The following is a 22,657-nucleotide window of genomic DNA, read 5'->3' on the forward strand; positions in this document are numbered from 1 at the left end:
GGCCCCGATGCTGCATGGCAGTCGAACCAGGAATGTTTTTTTTTATGATCTTGTGTTTCATTTTGCAACACTCATTCATTTATTGAGGGCATACTGTGTGCAAAGCATCATACTAAGCGCTTGGGAGAGCACACTATAACAATGAACAGTCACATTCCCTGCCCACAACGAGCTGACAGTGTAGAGGGGGAGACAAACATTAATAGAAATAAATCACAGATATATCCATAAGTGCTTTGGGGCTGGGAGCGCGGATGAATTAAAGGAGCAAGTCAGGGCGACGCAAAAGGGAGTGGGAGAAGAGGAAAGGAAGGCTTAGTCAGGGAAGGCCTCTTGGAGGAGATTTCAATAAGGCTTTGAAGAGGGGACAGTAATTGTCCGTCGGATTTCAGGTGGGAGGGCGTTCTAGGCCAGAGGCAAGACGTGGGCAATTCTTAACCAGGTCCACTTAAGAGGCAACGGCATAAATCCTCTGCATAATGCTAAAACTGAATAACACGTACAATAAGATGACTAGACAATAACACCACTCGCTCGAAAGCTAAATTCTGAGAGGACTGGGATCACATCTGAGGCTGACACAATCATTTCAAACACTTAGTTCAGTGCTCTAGAAATGCTATTAACTGATTCACGAACATAAAATCGAAAGAATAGTTACAGGGTGTTCAGGTCAAAAAAAATTTCCTTTGATGAACCCAGATTGTGCAGGGAACCCACGGGGCTTCCCAAACTATCACTTCGATGATCAAGCTTACTTTGCACATACTGTCCTTTTCATCAGGTTTCTGGCAATATCTTCAGAGGGAATATTAATAATCCAAAATGGAGACTGAAAAAGAAAAAAGAAAAACAATCAGCAGGCCACAGATGCACGCCTTCCCAAAGCAACTGGGGAGTGACATCCCTTATATCATTTCCATAAAAGCCTAGAGCCAGAAGTCACTTTTCCGGACAACAGACCACTTTTCCCGGAGAAAATATTAGAATCATGTTACCATTTGACCTGTCCCAAGAAAATATTATACTACGCCTTATTTAACCTTTTTTAAATTGACCCAATAAATGATACACTTTAAGAGCAGCACATCCAACAACTTTAAGGAAAATTTTGTAAATAGCTTTCATGGACACCTTTAAACATAATTTCCATTAGAAAGATGGGTCTGATACCTTGCCCTGGAGGTTAAAAAATTCAAAAAATTCAAAAAGTTCATAAACTTCTATCCTAACAATCACCAGTCCTTGGTTAAGCAATGTGGTTTAGTGGAAAGAGCATGGGCTTGGGAGTCAGAGGTTGTGGGTTCTAATCCTGACTCCTCCACTTGTCCCTTAACTTCTCTGTGCCTCAGTTACCTCATCTGTAAAATGGGGATTGAGATTGTGAGCCCCACGTGGGATGACCTGATAACTTTGTATCTACCCCAGTGCTTAGAACTTTGTATATATGTTTGTACATATTTATTACTCTATTTATTTTACTTGTACATATATATTTTATTTATTTTATTTTGTTAATATGTTTGGTTTTGTTCTCTGTCTCCCCCTTCTAGACTGTGAGCCCACTGCGGGGTAGGGACTGTCTCTATGTGTTGCCAACTTGTACTTCCCAAGCGCTTAGAACAGTGCTCTGCACACAGTAAGGACTCAATACGATTGATTGATTGACTGATTGATTAGAACAGTGCTTGGCACATAGTAAGTGCTGAACAAATATCATCGTCAATATTATTATTATTATTATGGTACTTGCTAAGCACTTACTATGTGCCAAGCACTGTTCTAAGTGCTGAAGTAGATATAATAATAATGATGGTACTTGTTAGGCACTTACTTTATGCCAGGCACTGTACTAAGCGCTGGGGTGGATAAATAAATCAGGTTGGACATGGTCTCTGTCCCACATGGGACTCATGCTTCCAATCCCCATTTTACAGATGAGGTCACTGAGGCATGGAGAAGTCAAGTGACTTGTCCAAGATCCTGCAGCAGACAAGTGGCAGAGCCAGGATTAGAACCCAGGTCCTCTTGACTCTCAGGCCCTTGCTCTACTCACTAGGCCATGCTGCTTAATGTGCTTTGCCATTTCCTAATCGTTCCTTCCAGAATGACTACTGTTTTTAAAATACCTGATAAACTACTAGATTCATTCATTCATTCAATCATATTTATTGAGCGCTTACTGTGTGCAGAGCACTGTACTAAGCACTTGGGAGAGGACAAATCAGCGACATATAGAGACGGTCCCTACCCATCAACGGGCTCACAGTCTCTTCACTATCAACGTCTAGTGTTTGGACTGCATTATGGTACTGATAAATTACTCAACTCAAAACTGTCCCCTTTCCTTAACAGATTACACATCGGAAGTGAGAATCCCAAACCTGCAGTCCAGGTTCCTATATCAGTAATGGGGATTCCTGAAAACGACATTAGAGCAACAGAAGAGGGCACCATTTTCTTCAGAATTAATAACAATGAAAAGAAATGGACGAGAAAAAGGAAAAAAAAAATGGAAATAACTCATTGAGTGCCAAGAGTAGATTATCTGAAAAGTTGTTCTAAACCGGGGAATTTAAAGCAGAAATTTAATTTAGCAAAAAGGCAGCAATTTTAATTAACAAAAAAACTTTTTCATCACTCAACTAGAAATTGCACGGTTCTGTGAAGAGCAAATTAAAATATCAGGGCCTGATATTAAGAACTGGCCATGGAAGCTACTGTAGTCCTATCTAAGGAATTTAGAAGACTTCTACTCAAAACAGGTATATATGTTACTTATTTCTCCCTCCACTTCCTATGGATATCATCTTGAAAACAAGACTTCTTTAAATTTGTATTTGTTTTGCATATTTATTTTTCTTTGTCCATCAGGAAAAGATTCTGAGCTGCTTTCTCGATTTGAAGAGGGCACTACGACTGGCAATTTTCTTTACAAATTCCCATATTATTGCTATGATCACCAGTAAATGAATCCTTCACACTCTTGCTACTCGAGAAGCAGTGTGGCTTAGTGTAAAGAGCACGGGCTTGGGGGTCAGAGGATGTGGGTTCTCATACCGGCTCTGCCATTTGTCTGCTGTGTGACACTGGGCAAGCCAGTTAACTTCTCTGTGCCTCAGTTGCCTCATCTGCAAAATGGGGATTAAGACTGTGAGCCCACGTGGGACAACCTGATGATCTTGTATCTACCCCAGTGCTTAAAACAGTGCTTGGCACAGAGTAAGCGCTTAACAAGTATCATAATTTTTCTTCTTATTATTATTACTCATTGCTATTTTATTGTATTAATGCAGTTAAGTTGCAGGATCTATATGTTGCAGTCCAGTAATGGTGGTAATAATACTACTACTCTGTGCCAACCACTGAACTAAGCCCTGGAGTAAATGTAAGATAATCAGGTCAGACAGAATCCCAATCATGCAAAGCATCATTCAGTCAATCGATCGTATTTACCGAATGCTTACTGTGTGCGGAACACTGTACTAAGCACTTGGGAGAGTATAGCATAAAAGTTGGCAGATAGGACTCCCGCCCACAACGAGGTTACAGTCTGGGGGGGAAGACAGACGTTAATATAAATCAACAAATTATGGTTAGGGATGTAAGTGCTGTGGGGTTGAGGGAGGAGAGAAAATCCAAGTGCAGGGCTGATACAGAAGGGAGAGGGAGGAGAGGAAGAGAAGGATTAGCCAGGGAAGGCTTCCTGAGGGAGGTGTGCTTTTGGTAAGGCTTAGGGTGGGGAGAGTGATCGTCTGTTGGATAGGAAGGGGGTGGGAGCTCCAGGACAAAGGCAGGACATTGACGAGGGCTTGGTGGCGAGATAGAAATACAGTGTTTGGTTGGCATTAGAGAAGCTGGCTGGGTTGCAGGAGAAAATCAGAGAGGTATGGTTGGAGGGCATAGGGTGATTGAGTGCTTTAAAGCCGATGGTGAGGAATTTCTGTTGGATGCAGAGGTGGACGGGCAACCAAAGAAGGTTCTTAAGAAGTGGAGAAACACGGACTGAAAGGTTTTGTAGAAAAATGAGCAAAATGAAGTATGAACTGAGAACTCAACAAATACGATTCAGTTGAGTGACTGAATCAAATGGGGAGAGAAAGGAGGGAGGTCAGCAACCAAGGTGGGCTAGGATGAGTGCTTGGAATAACATGGTGGCAATCTGGATCGGGAGGAAGAGGAGGGTTTGAGCGATGATGTGAAGGTCGAACCGACGACCTGGTGACAGTCTGAATATGCGGGTTGAATGAGGGAGACGAGTCGAGGGCAACACCAAGGTCACGGGCTTGTGGGGCAGGGAGGTAAGTGCTTAGTACAGTGCTCTGCACACAGTAAGTGCTCAATAAATATGAATGAATGATGGTGATGAGAAAGTCAAGGGGAGGACGGGGTTTGACTAGGAAGAGGAGGAGTTCTGTTTTGGGAGTAAGTTTGAGGTGTCAGTGGGACATCAAGGTAGAGATGTCCTGAATAATAATAATAATAATCATAATTATGGCATTTGTTAAGTGCTTGCTATGTGCAGAGCACTGTTCTAAGCGCTGGGGTAGATACAAGGTAATCAGGTTGTCCCACCTGGGGCTCACAGTCTTCATCCCCATTTTACAGATGAGGGAACTGAGGCATAGTGAAGTTAAATGACTTGCCCAAGGTCACACAGCTGACAAGTGGCAGAGCTGAAGGCAGGAAGAAATACAAGACTGCAGAGAAGGCGACAGACCGGGGCTGGAGATGTAGATTTGGATATCGTCCACAAAGAGGTGATAGCTGAAGTCATTCATGGGAGCAAACGAGTTTTCCAAGGGAGTGGGTACAGAATGAGGAAACTGAGGCCCAGAAGTGAAGTGCCTTGCCCAAGGTCAGCAGCGGCAGGGATGGGATTAGTACCCAGGTCCTCTTTCCACTGGGCTACGATGCTTCTGAGTCAGATTGCTTTATGCCCTTGCTACTCTACTGTATCAAATGCTATTAACCTCCAGAAACTCCAACTTCTGCAGGGTACAGTTTGTTAAATGAGGCTGGGAAGTACCTTCAAAGTGCAGAAATCTAAGCGTTTCTTCGTACATCAGCCCTAACAGAACCCATCTGTGGCTCAAGCTATGCCACGGTCAGAAGGACCTGGGTCCTAGTCCCGGCTTTGCCACTTAAATGATAATAATAATAATAATGGCATTTATTAAGCGCTTACTATGTGCAAAGCACTGTTCTAAGCGCTGGGGAGGTTACAAGGTGATCAGGTTGTCCCACATGGGGCTCACAGTCTTAATCCCCATTTTACAGATGAGGGAACTAAGGCCCAGAGAAGTTGTGACTTGCCCAAAGTCACACAGCTGACAATTGGCGGAGCCGGGATTTGAACCCATGACCTCTGACTCCAAAGCCCACGCTCTTCCCACTGAGCCATGCTGCTCCTCCTACACACTTGTCTGCTGTGTGACCCTGGGCGAGTCACTTCACTCCTCTGTTCCTTGGTTCCCTCCTCTGTCAACCTGATTAGCTTGTTTCTACCCCAGTGCTCAGGACAGTGACCGGCACATAGACTGTAAGCTCACTGTGGGCAGGGAATGTGTCTGTTACATTTTTATACTGTACTCTCCAAAGTGCTTAGTACAGTGTTCCACACACAATAAGTGCTCAATAAATATGACTGACTAAAAATAACATTAAGAAAAAATCAAATTCAAGAGTTTGTGTGGGCTGGAGTTTCACACTGCGCCCTGATATGACTAACACACAAAACCTACGTTTGCAACTCACAGAGCTAGACAGAAAAACTGGGACGCTCTAGTCAAAGCGCAGAGCCCTGCAGGGTAAAAAGCACCAAAATTCAATAGCACCATCACTGACAAGCAACTAAAAGAAGTACAGTCTATCAAATGATTACTGAATGTAATCAATTTTGCTGAATTCTCAACTTACCTTTCCATGTATTTCCTGGTGGCTACTGAATCGACCTCCGAAAAGAGAAAGTAAAGACTTTATTTCCTGTAATTAGATTATATGAAATATTAATTTTTTCCATTATAGTTATATATCATTCCTCCTTCCCTTCCCCACAGCACCTGTATATATGTACATATATTTGTACATATTTATTACTCTATTTATTCATTTATTTTATTTGTACGTATCTATTCTATTTATTTTATTTTGTTAGTATGTTTGGTTTTGTTCTCCGTCTCCCCCTTCTAGACTGTGAGCCCACTGTTGGGTAGGGACTGTCTCTATATGTTGCCAATTTGTACTTCCCAAGCACTTAGTACAGTGCTCTGCACATAGTAAGCGCTCAATAAATACGATTGATGATGATGATGGTTTAGTGAATTTATAATTGAATTAAATATATTTGTAGAAGAGAGGCAGCGTGGCATATTGGAAAGAGTGCAGGTCTGGAGTCAGGCAGGGGACCTGAGTTTTAATCCCGGCTCTACCAGTCACCTGCTCTGTGACTTTGGGCACGACACAACTTCCTAGGGCCTCAGTTTCCCCCATCTGCAAAATGAGGATACAATACCTGTTCTCCCTCTTCAACTGTAAGCCCCATGTCTGCCCTGATTATCTTAGTACAGAGTTAGTGCAGCGCTTGGCATATAAGAAGTGATTACAAAATATCACGAGCATCATTATTATCATAGTTATTCTATCAAAAGTATTTATAAGTGGGGCTATCACAATTTTAATTCCTAAGCTACAAAAGAAATTAAAGGATGCTTTCTCAAAGAAAAAATACAATTTCAATCATTTTTTACAGTAAAAGTCATTGTAGAGCAGAGCTAATAGATACATGAAGATTATTATTATCCATCTGGGGTATGTACAGGAGGAAGTGGGGTGTGTTTTTTCGCCGCTGGTAAAAAGTTTAGCACTCCCTATTTCTTTGCCGACCAGAGGGAGAGAGGATGGACATCACTTTAAACCTCAGCTAGATTGGCAGCTTCCCGAGAGCAAGATTAGGTCTGCCACATCTATCGAACCTTTCTCTCCCAAGCACTTAGTACAGTGCCCTGAACAATGTGCTCAATAAATACTACTCATTGACTTTAAAATTCTATCTATACGGAAAAATCTGTGACAGAAAAATTGCATACTTGGGCCTCATTTTCCAGCCCTATTCTAGCCAAATATTATCAAGCTTTAAAAGGCTTGGGTGATACTTCGGTGGTTTATCCGACACTCAGAATCCTTTCAGCGTGGAACAGCAAGGCTCTAATACCCTCTCCCTCCACTTAGGCAGCAAAGACACCATCACTGCCAATCAATAGAACTTATTTAGAACCAACTCTGTAATACTGTATTCTCCCAAATGCATAGTACAGCGCTTGACACACAGTAAGCGCTCAATAAATTCCATTGCTGGCTTACTTTGGGCAGAACAGGGAACTGAGTGTTTGGAAGGGTACAAAAGAATTACTAGAAATGATTCCTGCTACCAGGAGCGAACGATCTATTATTATCGTCAATCGTATTTATTGAGCACTTACTATGTGCAGAGCACTGTACTAAGCGCTTGGGAAGTACAAATTATATTCCCTCATCTGTCAACCTGATTAGCCTGTTAAATTACAAATTATTATATTTGTTAAGCTTTACTATGCATCAAGCACTGGTAGATACAAGTTAATTAGGTTGGATATAGTCTCTGTCCCATGTGGGAATCACAGTCTGAGTAGGAGAGGGAACAGGCACTAAATCCTCATTTTATGATGACGAAACTGACACTCAGAGAAGTGAAGTGACTTTCCCAGGTCACACAGCAAGCAACTGGCAATCAATCAATCAATCAATCAATCGTATTTATTGAGCGCTTACTATGTGCAGAGCACTGTACTAAGCGCTTGGGAAGTACAAATTGGCAACACATAGAGACAGTCCCTACCCAACAGTGGGCTCACAGTCTAAAAGGGGGAGACAGAGAACAGAACCAAACATACCAACAAAATAAAATAAATAGGATAGAAATGTACAAGTAAAATAAATAAATAAATAAATAAATAGAGTAATAAATATGTACAGGACTAGGAGCCAGGACCTTTGATTCCCAGGCTCGTGCTCTTTCCACTAGGCCATGCTGCTCTGTAAAATGGGAATTAAATGTGTGAGCCCCATGTGGGACAGGGACTGTTTCCAACTGGATTAAGTTGTATCTACCCCAGTGCATTGAATATTCATTCATTCATTCATTCAATCAGTCATATTAATTGAGCGCTTACTGTGTGCAGAGCACTGCACTAAGCGCTTGGGAAGTACAAGTTGGCAACATATATAGACGGTCTCTACCCAACAACGGGCTCACAGTCTAGAAGGGGGAGACAGACAACAAAGCAAAACATGTAGACAGGTGTCAAAACTGTCAGAATAAATAGAATTATAGCTTATATGCGCATCATTAACAAAATAAATAGAATAGTAAATATGTACAAGTAAAATAAATAGAGTAATAAATCTGTACAAATATATACAAGTATTGTGGGGAGGAGAAGGAGGTAGGGTGGGGGGGGATGGGGAGGAGGAGAGAAAAAGGGGGCTTAGTCTGGGAAGGCCTCTTGGAGGAGGTGAGCTCTCGGTAGGGCTTTGAAGGGAGGAAAAATAGTGCATTGCACATAGTAAGCGCTTAACAAGTACCATAATTATTGTTGTGGTTATTATTAGTAGTAGTAAATGTCCAACAGAAGTGGTGGCTGAGCAGTTGAGGCCCAGGGAAGCCTGAAGGAATGGATCTGAATTCCTATTCTGTGTTTTTATCAACTTCACCTAGTTCAGTACCATGTTTACCTCATTCATATCCTGGGAATTGTTTGCTAATATTTAATTTTCTTAGATCATTGACAGTCAGCAAACTCAGTAAAGCAGCAACTGGTCACTTCTCTGTGCCTCACTTACATCATCTGTAAAATGGGACACTAAAATAAATTACAGGAAGAAGGAAACAACAGAGTTTAAAGAGCCACAGGGTGGAAGAGGTGCCCAGGTGCTTAGGAGACACAGAAGTGATGAATTAGCAGTTAGGGCAAAATCAAGTGGGGAGATTGAGAGAAGTGGGGTGGCCTAGTGGATAGAGCATGGGCCTCAGAGTCAGAAGGACCTGGGTTTTCATCTCCGCTCCCCCACGTGTCTGCTGTGTGACCTCGGGTAAGTCACTTCACTTCTCTGTGCCTCACTTACATTACCTGTAAAATGGAACATTTTACCACGTGTGACAGGGACTGTGTCCTACCTGACTCAGCACGTCGGAAGAAAAAGGATCGATCGGAGATAACACTTTTTCTTCCCTCTCCCCACCTCAATTTTCTACCCGAAACCTTTCAAGCTCTAACTTTTGTCCATCTCCAGTAACACATGATGTCCCCCCAGGGCTCCCGCCTCACGTTTATCCAGACCCAGTGGCTGCTTTATTGAGTCTGCTGATTGTCAATGATCTAAGATCATTACATATTAGCAAACAATTCCCAGGATATGAATGAGGTAAACATGATACTGAACTAGGGAAGTGCTAGAAACACACAATAGGAATTCATATCCATTCCTTCAGACTTCCCTGGGCCTCAACTGCTCAGCCAGCACTTCTATTGGACATTTACTACTAAAAATAACAACAATAATTATGGTACTTGTTAAGCACTTGCTATGTGCAATGCACTATTCTAAGCGCTGGGGTAGATACAACTTAATCAGATTGGAAATAGTCCCTGCCCCACATGGGGCACATGCTCTTAATCCCCATTTTACGGATGAGGTAACTGAGGGCCAGAAAAATGAAGTGACTTGCCCAAGGCCACATAGCAGACATGTAGCGGAGCCGGGATTAGAACAAATACCATAAAAAAAATGGATGAGAGGAAATGTAGACAGAGAAGGAATCAAACACATTTTAGGGGAGCAGAGGTGTAAAAGGTAAGTGATTTGCCCAATGGCACACAATAGAGAAATGACAGAGGCAGGATTAGAACCCAGGTCCTTCTCACCCCCAAACACTTGCTCTATTCACTAAGCCACTCAGGTTCTTTGTCCTCAGCGACTAGACACAACGATCTGGCCATCACCATCACCAACGACTACTGCAGGGGGCAAAATGACATTCATATAAATTGATCACTCTCCTCCTCCCCATCCCCCCCGCCCTACCTCCTTCCCCTCCCCACAGCACCTGTATATATGTTTGTACAGATTTATTACTCTAATTATTTTACTTGTACATATTTACTATTCTATTTATTTTGTTAATGATGTGCATCTAGCTTTATTTCTATTTATTCTGATGACTTGACACCTGTCCACTTGTTTTGTTCTGTTGTCTGTCTCCCCCTTTGAGACCGTGAGCCTGTTGTTGGGTAGGGACCGTCTCTATATGTTGCCAATTTGTACTTCCCAAGCGTACAGTGCTCTGCACACAGTAAGCACTCAATAAATACAATTGAATGAATGAATGAATGAAATCCCTTAGGCATCTGTCCCAAGACCTTAAGTTTCCATATATATAAGGGTCAGAGTTGAACAACAGTTGATGTAGAAAGCAAACTACTGAGGTAATTTGGTCTTCGTGGCTAGTAAGTAATATTAAATAACAATTGTTTTCAGAGATTATCTCAGATGGAAAGTCTAGCAGCAGATGGAGGAAATATTTGTAATCACCTCCATTCCCTCTCTCACCTACCCTTGTTCCCTACGTTTTACACTGCCTCTCCCCTGCTTTTGATTCCTCCTCTGTCTACTGAGGTAATTTGGTCTTCGTGGCTAGCAAGTAATATTAAATAAGAATTGTTTTCAGGGATTATCTCAGATGGAAAGTCTAGCAGCAGATGGAGGAAATGTTTGTAATCACCTCCATTCCCTCTCTCCCCTACCCTTGTTCCAAACGTTTTACACTGTCTCTCCCCTAACATGCTTTTGATTCCTCCTCTGTCTACACCTGGCATGTAGTGAGCACTTATAATAATAATAATGATGATGGCATTTATTAAGCGCTTACTATGTACAAAGCACTGTTCTAAGCGCTGGGGAGGTTACAAGATGATCAGGCTGTCCCACGGGGGGCTCACAGTCTTAATCCCCATTTTACAGATGAGGTAACTGAGGCACAGAGAAGTGAAGTGACTTGCCCAAAGTCACACAACTGACAATTGGCGGAGCTGGGATTTGAACCCCTGCCCTCTGACTCCAAAGCCCGGGCTCTTTCCACTCAGCCACGCTGCTTCTCTTGTCTTGTACAGTTTGGGTCATAGATGGAAGTGGTCAGAACTTTATAACAGGAGGTTGAGGGACAGGCAGTGTGGTGTAGTGGAAAGCGCATAGGCCTGGGAATCAGAGAACCTGGGTTCTAATGCTGGCCCTGCCACGTACCTGCTGTGTGACCCTGGACAAATCATTTATCTTTTTACCCTGCCTCTCCCCTACAGTGTGTTCAATCCCTCATCTCCTTCCACCAATTTTTCTTTATGGTATTTGTTCATTCTACTAAAGTGCTGGGGTAGATACAAGGTTACTGGCTTGGACATAGTCCCTGTCTCACATGGGGCTCGCAGTCTTAATCCCCATTTTACGGATGAGAAGAAGTGAGGTGCAGAAAGTTTAAGGTCACACAGCAAGCAAATGGCACAGCCAGAATAAAACCCAGGACTTTCTGAATCCCAGGCTCCGCTCTATCCACTAAGCCACACTGCTTCTCCTCATTACCCCCTCCCCACCCCCAAATAAAGAGAATGAAAAGAAAAAAAGAAGAGGAAAACACTACTGCATGAATGTCTGTGGATATTTGGTAAATGTCTTGGGGATCCGTATTGTAATATCCACTCTTTAATATCTCTGCAGGTTGGCAAGAGAGCGGAAAAATGTAAATGAGATGTATATATCTCGAAGTGATAATTAGTTGCTGCCTCCAAGCATTTACAAGAGCTGTTAACAAGTATGGCTACTGTAATGGACTTGAAAAATGTGACAAAACTATGCTAAGAATTCAGCTTGTTTGTCCATATGATTTCCTATAAATAGGACATCTTGTCTGTCAGCTGACCCGATATTTTATACACGTACAGGTTCCAATTAAATTAATTTATATTTAATTCATTAATTCATTCTTTCATTCAATTGTATGTATTAAGTGCTTACTGTGTGCAGAGCACTGGACTAAGTGCTTGAGAAAGTACAATAGAACAATAGAGTGGTAATCCCTGCCCACGATGAGCTCACAGTCTAGAGGTGGGGAGAAAGATGTCAATACAAATAAATAAATAAATAAAACTACAGGTATATATATATATATATATATACACACACACATATATATAAGTGCTGTTTGGCTGGTGGGGGGCAGAGGGGGGAGCAAAGGGAGCATGTCAGAGTGACACAGAGTGAAAGATGAGATGAAAGATGAAAGACTTGTACATATTTACTGTTCTATTTATTTTGTTAATGATATGCATCTAGCTTTACTTCTATTTATTCTGATGACTTGACACTTGTCCACATGTTTTGTTTTGATGTCTGTCTCCCCCTTCTAGACTGTGAACCCACTGTTGGGTAGGGACCGTCTCTATATGTTACCAACTTGTACTTCCCAAGCACTTAGTACAGTGCTCTGCACACAGGAAGCGCTCAACAAATACAATTGAATGAATGAATGAGGAAAAGTGGGGCTTAGTCTGGGAAGGCCTCTTCATTCATTCATTCAATCGTATTTATTGAGTGCTTCCTGTGTGCAGAGCACTGTACTAAAGCACTTGGAAAGTACATTTTGGCAACACAGACAATCCCTACCCAACAATGGGCTCACAGTGTAGAAGGGGGAGACTGACAACAAAACAAAACAAGTAGACAGGCATTAATACCATCAAAATAAATAGAATTATAGATATATGCACATCATTATTAAAATAAATAGAATAATAAATATGTACAAACAGACACAAGGGCTGAGGGGTGGGGAAGGGGGTAGAGCAGAGGGAGGGAGTACAGGCAATGGAGAGGGGAGGAGGAGCAGAGGGGGGCTCAGTCTGGGAAGGCCTCCTGGAGGAGGTGAGCTCTCAGTAGGGCTTTGAAGGGAGGAAGAGAGCTAGCTTGGTAGATGTGCGGAGGGAGGGCATTCCAGGCCAGGGGGAGGACGTGGGCCGGGGGTCGACGGCGGGACAGGCGAGAACGAGGCCCGGTGAGGAGATTAGCGGCGGAGGAGCGGAGGGTGCGGGCTGGGCTGGAGAAGGAGAGAAGGAAGGTGAGGTAGAAGGGGGCAAGGTGATGGAGAGCTTTAAAGTCATCTTGATACTAGATGATTGAATTTATAATTAATACCTGATTGAATTAATAATGAATAATTGATCATTTTACAACTTAATATACCAATAATGACGGATGAGCTTTGTTAAGAAAACGACAAGTTTAATGCACAAATTAATGGTGGTCTTTTTTATGGTATTTCTTATACTCGTTTTGTTTCCTGTCTACGTGTTTTGTTTTGTTGTCTGTCTCCCCCTTCTAGACTGTGAGCCCATTGTTGGGTAGGGACCGTCTCTATATGTTGGCGATTTGTACTTCCCAAGCGCTTAGTACAGTGCTCTGCACACAGTAAGCGCTCAATAAATATGACTGAATGAATGACTGAATGAATGCATGTTTGGCATATGTGCCAGGAACTATATACTAAATACCAGGATGGATAAGGGGTAATCAGGTTGGACACAGTTCATGTCCAGAGTGGGGCTTGCGGATTTAATATCTGTTTTACAGCTGAGGGAACTGAGGCACAGAGAAGTTAGGTGACTTGACCAAGGTCACTTCTTGCAGAGAAGTGGCAGAACCAGGATTAGAACCCAGGTCCTCTGACTTCCAGGCACGTGCTCCATCCATTAGGTCACGTTGCCTTTTTTTTTTTTTTTGCCTGTCTTCATTCATTCAATCGTATTTATTGAGTGCTTACTGTGTGCAGAGCACTGTCCTAAGCGCTTGGCCTTATTGCTAGACCCCATTTCGCCGTTTGTTGGAAATACTTTATTCAATAGTGAATGGCACAATCACACGCTAGAAATGTTCAGGGAATATCTGCAATCACATATAAACAACAACAACTGCCCCACTCAAGCCAAAACTTCGCTTTGCAAGCTCCTTAAGGGTAGCAAGCATGTCTTTCGCTTTCATTGTACTTTTCCACGGGTCAGTCAATAATAATAATAATGACTGTATTTATTAAGCGCTTACTATGTGCAAAGCACTGTTCTAACACTGGGGAGGTTACAAGGTGATCAGGTTGTCCCACGTGGGGCTCATAGTCTTCATCCCCATTTTACAGATGAGGGAACTGAGGCCCAGAGAAGTGAAGTGACTTGTCCAAAATCACACAGCTGACAATTGGCAGAGCCGGGATTTGAACCCATGACCTCTGACTCCCAAACCAGTGCTCTTTCCACTGAACCACGCTGCTTCTCTTCAATGCTCTGGACATGCATTCAAATACTATATTTAGACCGTTAGCCCCATGAGGGACAGGGACTGCGTCCAATCTGTTGGCCTTGAATCTATCCCAGAGCTTAGTACAGTGTTTGGCACAGGGTTAGCGCTATCTTGCTTGGCTTGGGTCACTGGTGGTAGCGGTTAAAACGTGACAACAGGGATTTCAAACAAGCAGTGTGGCCTAGTAGAAACAGCACGGGCCTGGGGGTCGGAGGATCTGGGTTCTAATACACGTCCTGCCGTGTGACCTTGGTAAGTCATTTCCCCCCCCCCCCTTTTAGACTGTGAGCCCACTGTTGGGTAGGGACCGTCTCTATATGTTGCCAACTTGTACTTCCCAAGCGCTTAGTACAGTGCTCTGCACACCGTACGCGCTCAATAAATACGATTGATGATGATGATTCAATACAACTGAATGAATGAAAGTCACTTAAAACGTCTCTGCGCCTCAGTTCCCTCATCCGCAAAATGGGGATTCAACACCTGTTCTCCCTCCTACTTGGCCAGCGAACCCCATGTGGGACCTGATTATCTTGTATTTTCCCCAGCGTTCAGTACAGGGCTTGACTCACAGTGAGCACTTATCAGATAGCACAATAATAATAATGATGGCATTTGTTAAGTGCTTACTATGTGCAAAGCACTGTTCTAGGCGCTGGGGGGGATACAATGTGATCAAGTTGTCCCACGTGGGGCTCACAATCTTAATCCCCATTTTTACAGATGAGGTAACTGAGGCTCAGAGAAGTTAAGTGACTTGCCCAAGGTCACACAGCAGACTTGTGGTGGAGCCTATGACCTCTGACTCCAAAGTGCATGCTCTTTCCGCTGAGCCACGCTGCTTCTCAATTATTATGCTCTTGTTCCCTAATGGATCACGGATTTAATAACGAGCCGATGTTGACCAATATGGTGAAATGAGGACTCCCTGACTTCCCACCTCTCTGATCTTGTAGAAATTCTTCGGGGGATACAGAGTGTGCAAAGCTGAAGAGATAGAGTACAGTGCATTCTACGGTAACGGATGCTTTCGTTGCATGTTTTGGATAAAGGACTATTGAGCAAATAGTGATTGTTCTTCCCACAGTGTGAATCTGTCTGGATACAAGGTGGTGCAGTTTGTGAAGAAACTCATGTCTGGGCACATGGTGTGGGTGAAGAATTATAATGCCAGCTTTCCGTAATGCGGGGCTCTTTGGGAACACAATCTGCAATCTGGTTTCAACACCCTCCAATTCTCTGAAAGTGCCCTCTCCCAGGTCACAAATGACCTTCTCCCTGCCCAGTTCCATCCAAATCCTCCTAGACCTGTCGACAGCCTCTGACGGTGGACTTGCCCAAAGTCACACGGCTGATCAGTGGCGGGACCTCTGACTCCCAAGCACGGGCTCTTTCCACTATGCCATGCTTCTTCTCTAATATATGACCGACAGACCGCCATTTTCCCCACCTTCGAACCCTTACTAAAACTTAATCTCCTACATAAGGCCTCACCTAAGCCCTCATTTCACAGGGAACATGTTGATCAGATCTGTTATACTGTAAGCAAACAGTAAGCACTCAATAAATCTGATTGACTGACCGATTGCGTGGCTCAGTGGAAAGAGCACGGGCTTTGGAGTCAGGGGTCATGGGTTCAAATCCCAGCTCTGCCAATTGTCAGCTGTGTGACTTTGGGCAAGTCACGTAACTTCTCCGGGCCTCAGTTCCCTCACCTGTAAAATGGGGATTAAGACTGTGAGTCCCCTGTGGGACAACCTGATCTCCTTGTAACCTCCACAGCGCTTAGAACAGTGCTTTGCACATAGTAGGCACTTAATAAATGTCATTATTATTATTATCATTATTATTATTATTATTACTGAATGCATGCTAGCCTAGGATGTCCACCACCATCAAATCCATCTCCTTCTTGATCCACAAAGTCACATGTGCCTCTTGCGAGCAAATGGCCAAGCTGCGGCGCTGAGGGGTGCTTGTTCTCACCACCCTGCCTTAACAATAATAACAATAATAAATGTTTCACATTATGTGCCAATCACGGCACTAAGCACTGAGATACGTACAAAGTGATCAGGTTAGATAGAATCCCTGTTTGACATGGAGCTCCCAAATTATGGGGCTCCTTTTCCATGCCCACTCTGATTCTCGGAGACTCAACATCGATATGGATATCCCTGGTGGCTCCTCTGCCGCCTGCCTTCTATCTCTCCTTGATGCTGCCAACCTCTGGCTCCACCCCACCTCGCCCACTCACCAACTTGGTCATGCTCTCGACCTCATCATCTCCTACCACTGCACTGTGCCCACCCTCACCAACTCTGAAATCCCTCTCTCTGATCATAACCTTCTCACCTGCCTCCTCACTCACTCCTCTCCCCTGTAAATCTATATGACTTCCTCACAGAGACCTCCGCTCTCTCGACCCCATCCATCTTTCTGAGCGCCTCACACCCCACCTCGCCTCCCTTTCCTCTCTGCCCAGTCTTGATGATCAGATTACTGCTCTCAACTCTACCCTCTCTACTCAGCTCGACTCCCTCGCTCCCCTTTCCCTTCGCCGCTCTCGTACCACTAACCCACAGCCCTGGATCACTGCCACTGTCCGCCTCTTTTGCTCTTATGCTCGAGCTGCCGAACGCTGCTGGCAAAAGTCTAAACACCATGCCAACATCGTTCACTTCAAGTTTATCCTTTCCTGCCTTAACTCTGCCCTCTCCTCTGCCAGACAAAAGTACTTCTCCTCCCTTACTGACACCCATGCCCATCATTCCCGTCAGCTCTTCCATACATTTAACTCCCTTCTCAGGCCCCCTGTTCCTCCCCCTCCTCCTTCCCTCACCCCCAACGATCTGGCCTCCTACTTCATTAATAAAATTAAATCCATCAGGTCTGAGATCCCCAAAGTCACCCCTCCTCATTCTCAACCCTCTCCCATCCTTCCCAGCAGTATCTTCAGATGAGATTTCCTCCCTCCTCTCAAGTGCTAGCCTTCATTGACCTGTGCTTCAGACCCCATTCCCTCTCATTTTATGAAATCTCTCGCCCCTTCCCTCCTTCCCTCTGTAACTTTCATCTTCAACTGTTCACTCTCCACCGGTTCCTTCCCCTCTGCCTTCAAATATGCCCATGTCTCTCCCATCCTAAAAAAACCCTCTCTTGACCCCTCCTCCCCTTCTAGTTATCTCCCTATCTCCCTTCTACCCTTCCTTTCCAAACTCCTAGAATGAGTTGTCTACACCTGCTGCCTCAAATTCCTCAATGCCAACACTCTCCTCGACCCCCTCCAATCTGGCTTCCGTCCCTTACACTTTACCGAAACTGCCCTCTCAAAAGTCACTGATGACCTCCTTCTTGCCAAATCCAACAGCTCCTACTCTATCCTAATCCTTCTCGACCTCTCAGCTGTTTTCGACACTGTGGACCACCCCCTTTCTCCTCAACATGCCATGCAACCTTGGCTTCACAGACTCCGTTCTCTCCCGTCACTGTAGACGGCACTACCATCCTTCCCATTTCACAAGTCTGCAACCTCAGTGTCATCCTCAACTCCGCTCTCTTGTTCACCCCACACATCCAATCCATCACCAAAACCTGCCGGTCTCACCTCCACAACATCACCAAGATCCAGCCTTTCCTCTCCATCCAAACCACTACCTTGCTGGTTCAGTCTCTCATCCTATCCCGACTGGATTACTGCATCAGCCTCCTCTCTGATCTCCCATCCTCCTGTCTCTTCCCACTTCAGTCTATTCTTCACTCTGCTGCCCAGATCATCTTTGGGCAGAAACACTCTGGGCATGTTACTCCCCTCCTCAAAAATCTCCAGTGGCTACCAGTCAACCTACGCATCAAGCAAAAACTCCTCACCCTGGGCTTCCAGGCTGTCCATCACCTCGCCCCCTCCTACCTCACCTCCCTTCTCTCCTTCTCCAGCCCAGTGCGCACCCTCCGCTCCTCTGCCGCCGCTAATCTCCTCACCGTGCCTCGTTCTCGCCTGTCCCGCCGTCGACCCCCGGCCCACGTCCTCCCCCGGCCCTGGAATGCCCTCCCTCTGCCCATCCGCCAAGCTAGCTCTCTTCCTCCCTTCAAAGCCCTACTGAGAGCTCACCTCCTCCAGGAGGCCTTCCCACGTTGAGCCTTCTTCCTCTCCCCCCCACCCCCCCGCCCGACCTCCTTCCCCTCCCCACAGCACTTGTATATATATTTGCACAGACTTATCACTCTAGTTGTTTTACTTGTACATATTTACTATTCTATTTATTTTGTTAATGATGTGCATATAGCTTTAATTTCATTTGTTCTGATGACTTGACACATTTCCACATGTTTTGTTTTGTTGTCTGTCTCCCCCTTCTAGCCTGTGAGCCTGTTGTTGGGTAGGGACCGTCTCTATGTGTTGCCAACTTGTACTTCCCAAGCGCTTATTACAATAATAATAATGATGGGATTTGTTAAGCACTTACTATGTGCAGAGCACTGTTCTAAGCGCTGGGGTGGTAACAAGGTGATCAGGTTGTCCCATGTGGGGCTCACAGTCTTCATCCCCATTTTATAGATGAGGGAACTGAGGCCCAGAGAAGTGAAGTGACTTGCCCAAAGTCACACAGCTGACAATCGGCGGAGCTGGGATTTGAACCCATGACCTCTGACTCCAAAGCCTGTGCTCTTTCCACTGAGCCACGCTACTACTAACTGTGGCATCTGTTAAGCATTTACTATGTGACTAACACTGTTCTAAGCGCTGGGGTTGATGCCAGTGAATCAGGTTGGACACAGTCCCTGTCCCACACAGGGCTCACAGTCTCGATAGGAGTGAGTAGGATTTAATCCCCCTTTTACGGAGAAGGTACAATGCTCTGCCCACAGTAAGCGCTCAATAAATACCATTGAATGAATGATGACCTTTCCATTATTCATTCATTCATATTTATTGAGCGCTTACTGTGTGCAGAGCACTGTACTAAGCGCTTGGGAAGTACAAGTCGGCAACATATAGAGACGGTCCCTACCCAACAGTGGGCTCACACTATGCCACGTTGCTTCTCTGAGTTAAGTGACTTGGCCAAGGTAACACAGGAGACCAGTGGGAGAGCAGGGGTTTGAACCCAGGTGCTCAGCCCCGCTAGCAAACACCCATAGTAATAATAATTGCATTTGTTAATCGCTTACTATGTGCCAGGCACTGTACTCAGCGCTGGGGTGGATACAAGCAAATTGGGTTGGAGACAGTCCCAGTCCCACGTGGGGCTCCCAGTCTCAATCCCCATTTGACAGATGAGGGAACTGAGGCACAGAGGAGTGAAGTGACTTGGCCAAGGTCCCACAACTGACAAACAGAGAAGCAGCGTGGCTCGGTGGAAAGAGCCCGGGCTTTGGAGTCAGAGGTCATGGGTTCAAATCCCGGCTCCGCCACTTGTCAGCTGGGTGACTTCGGGCAAGTCACTTCACTTCTCTGGGCCTCAGTTCCCTCATCTGGAAAATGGGGATGAAGACTGTGAGCCCCACGTGGGCCAACTTTTCATTCATTCATTCATTCAATCGTATTTATTGAGTGCTTACTGTGTGCAGAGCACTGTACTAGGCGCTTGGGAAGTACAAGTTGGCAACGTATAGAGTTGGTCCCTACCCAACAGCGGGGTCACAGTCTAGGAGGGGGAGACAGACAACAAAACAACACATGTTAACAGAATAAAATAAATAGAATAGTAAATATGTACAAGTACAATAGAGTAATCAATCTGTACAAACATATATACAGGTGCTGTGGGGAGGGGAAGGAGGTAGGGCGGGGGGGATGGGGAGAGGGAGGAGGGGGCTCAGTCTGGGAAGGCCTCCTGGAGGAGGTGAGCTCTCAGTAGGGCTTTGAAGGGAACTTGATCACCTTGTATCCCCCGCAGCGCTTAGAACAGTGCTTCACACATAGTAAGCGCTTAACAAATGCTATCATTATTATTATTATTGCTGTACTTCCCAAGGGCTTAGTCCAGTGCTCTGCACACAGTAGGCGCTCAATAAATACGACTGAATGAATAAACGAATGAATGAATGAATGAAAAGTGGCGGGATTAGAACCCACGACCCTCTGCCTCCCAGCCGGGCTCTGTGTCGCCCACTAGGCCACGCTACCCCGGGGCACCCCCAGGGGGCGCCCAAGCGCAGGGTGCGGCTCGGCGCGCGTGCGCCCCCTCGCGGCCGTCACTCACCGGCAGCCGGAACTCGAGGTGCTCCTGCGCCAGCAGCAGCAGGTACCTGGGGAGCGCGCCGCCGGGGAGCGACATGTTGCCCCGCTGCTGCCACTGCGCCTGCGCCGGAAGGGGGAGGGGGCGGGTCCTCGGGGATGGCAGCCAATGGCGACGCGTTCCTCCGAAGGGGCGGGGCCTTCCCTGACGGACTGCGCCCTCACACTGCGAATGCGCACAAAGTTACCTCATGGGCAGGCCTCAGCCCGCCTTCGGGCCTTAGGCCTTCTTTCATTCATTCATTCATTCATTCGTTCATGTGTTCGTTCATTCAATCAATCAATCTATCGTATTTATTGAACTCTTACTGTGTGCAGAGCACTGTACTAAGCGCTTGGGAAGTACAAGTTGGCAACATCTAGAGACAGTCCCTACCCAACAGTGGGCTCACAGTCTAGCAGGGGGAGACAGAGAACAAAACCAAACATACTAACAAAATAAAATAAATAGAATAGATATGTACAAGTAAAATCAATCAATCAATAAATAAAGTAATAAATATATACAAACATATATACATATACACAGGTGCTGTGGGGAAGGGAAGGAGGTAAGATGGGGGGATGGAGAGGGGGACGAGGGGAATTGGGAAGGATTCATTCATTCAATCGTATTTATTGAGCGCTTACTGTGTGCAGAGCACTGCATTCATTTGTTCGTCCGTTTGTTCATTCGTTAATTCATTCATTCATTCATCCATTCCTCCATCCAATCAATCAATCAATCAATTGTATTTATTGAGCGCTTACTGTGTGCAGAGCACTGTACCAAGTGCTTGGGAGGTACAAGTTGGCAACATATAGAGACAGTCCCTACCCAACAGCAGGCTCACAGTCTTATTTATTGAGCGCTTACTGTGTTCAGAGCACTGTACTAAGCGCTTGGGAAGTACAAGTCGACAACATATATTGATGGTTCATTCATTCAATCGTATTTATTGAGCGCTTACTGTGTGCAGAGCACTGCATTAAGCGCTTGGGAAGTCCAAGTTGGCAACATATAGAGACAGTCCCTACTCAACAGCGGACTCACAGTCTCATTTATTGAGCGCTTACTGTGTGCAGAGCATTGTACTAAGCACTTGGGAAGTACAAGTCGACAACATATATTGACAGTTCATTCATTCAATCGTATTTATTGAGTGCTTTCTGTACTGAGAGCTTGGGAAGTACGAGTTGGCAACATATAGAGACGGTCCCTACCCAACAGCGGGCTCACAGTCTAGAAGGGGGAGACAGACAACAAAACATGTAAACAGGTGTCAAAATCGCCAGAACAAATAGAATTTTGGCTCCACCATGTTTTCCCAGAATAATAATGATGGCATTTGTTCATTCATTCTTTGTCGTACTTATTGAGTGCTTACTGTGTGCAGAGCACTGTACTAAACGCTTGGGAAGTCCAAGTTGGCAACATATAGAGACGGTCCCTACCCAACAGCAGGCTCACAGTCTAGAAGGGGGAGACAGACAACAAAACATGTAGACAGGAGTCAAAATCGTCAGAACAAACAGAATTTTGGCTCCACCATGTTGTTCCAGAATAATAATGAAGGCATTTGTTCATTCATTCATTCATTCAGTCATATTTATTGAGCGCTTACTGCGTGCAGAGCACTGTACTAAGCGCTTGGGAAGTCCAAGTCGGCAACATAGAGGGACGGTCCCTACCCAACAATGGGCTCACAGTCTAGAAGGGGGAGACAGACAACAAAACATGTAGACAGGTGTCAAAATCGTCAGAACAAATTTTGGCTCCACCATGTTGTCCCAGAATAATAACGATGGCATTTTTTAAGCGCTTACTAGGTGCCAAGCACTGTTCTAAGCACTGGGGGGGAGATAAAACCGAATCAGGTTGTCCCGCGTGGGGCTCACAGTCCTGATCCCTATTTTACAGATGAGGGAACTGAGGCACCGATTAGCCAAGTGACTTGCCAAGGTGATACAGCAGACAAGTGGTCTTTTTTCCACTGAAATGAT

At 44.9% G+C, this 22,657-nt stretch overlaps 1 protein-coding gene across 3 annotated transcripts in view; it reads right to left on the bottom strand.

The window, feature by feature from the left end:
- Window positions 1-20,706, bottom strand: part of TRMT11 (tRNA methyltransferase 11 homolog) — a 71,623-nt gene extending 50,917 nt beyond the window's left edge. The window contains exons 1-3 of one of the 3 annotated variants that reach the window (XM_038770155.1): window positions 20,640-20,706; window positions 5,920-5,985; window positions 759-832 (exon numbers count right to left, since the gene is read on the bottom strand). In XM_038770155.1, the coding sequence (XP_038626083.1) occupies window positions 759-781 (23 nt within the window). In that variant the 5' untranslated portion in view covers window positions 782-832; window positions 5,920-5,985; window positions 20,640-20,706. Of the gene's footprint in view, window positions 1-758; window positions 835-5,919; window positions 5,986-20,639 lie in introns of those variants that run through there. The other 2 variants (XM_038770153.1, XM_038770154.1) reach the window with 2 other exon arrangements.
- Between the last annotated feature and the right edge of the window lie 1,951 nt (window positions 20,707-22,657).

Source organism: Tachyglossus aculeatus, chromosome 2 (genome assembly GCF_015852505.1).
Source record: "Tachyglossus aculeatus isolate mTacAcu1 chromosome 2, mTacAcu1.pri, whole genome shotgun sequence".
NCBI classification, from domain to species: domain Eukaryota; kingdom Metazoa; phylum Chordata; class Mammalia; order Monotremata; family Tachyglossidae; genus Tachyglossus; species Tachyglossus aculeatus.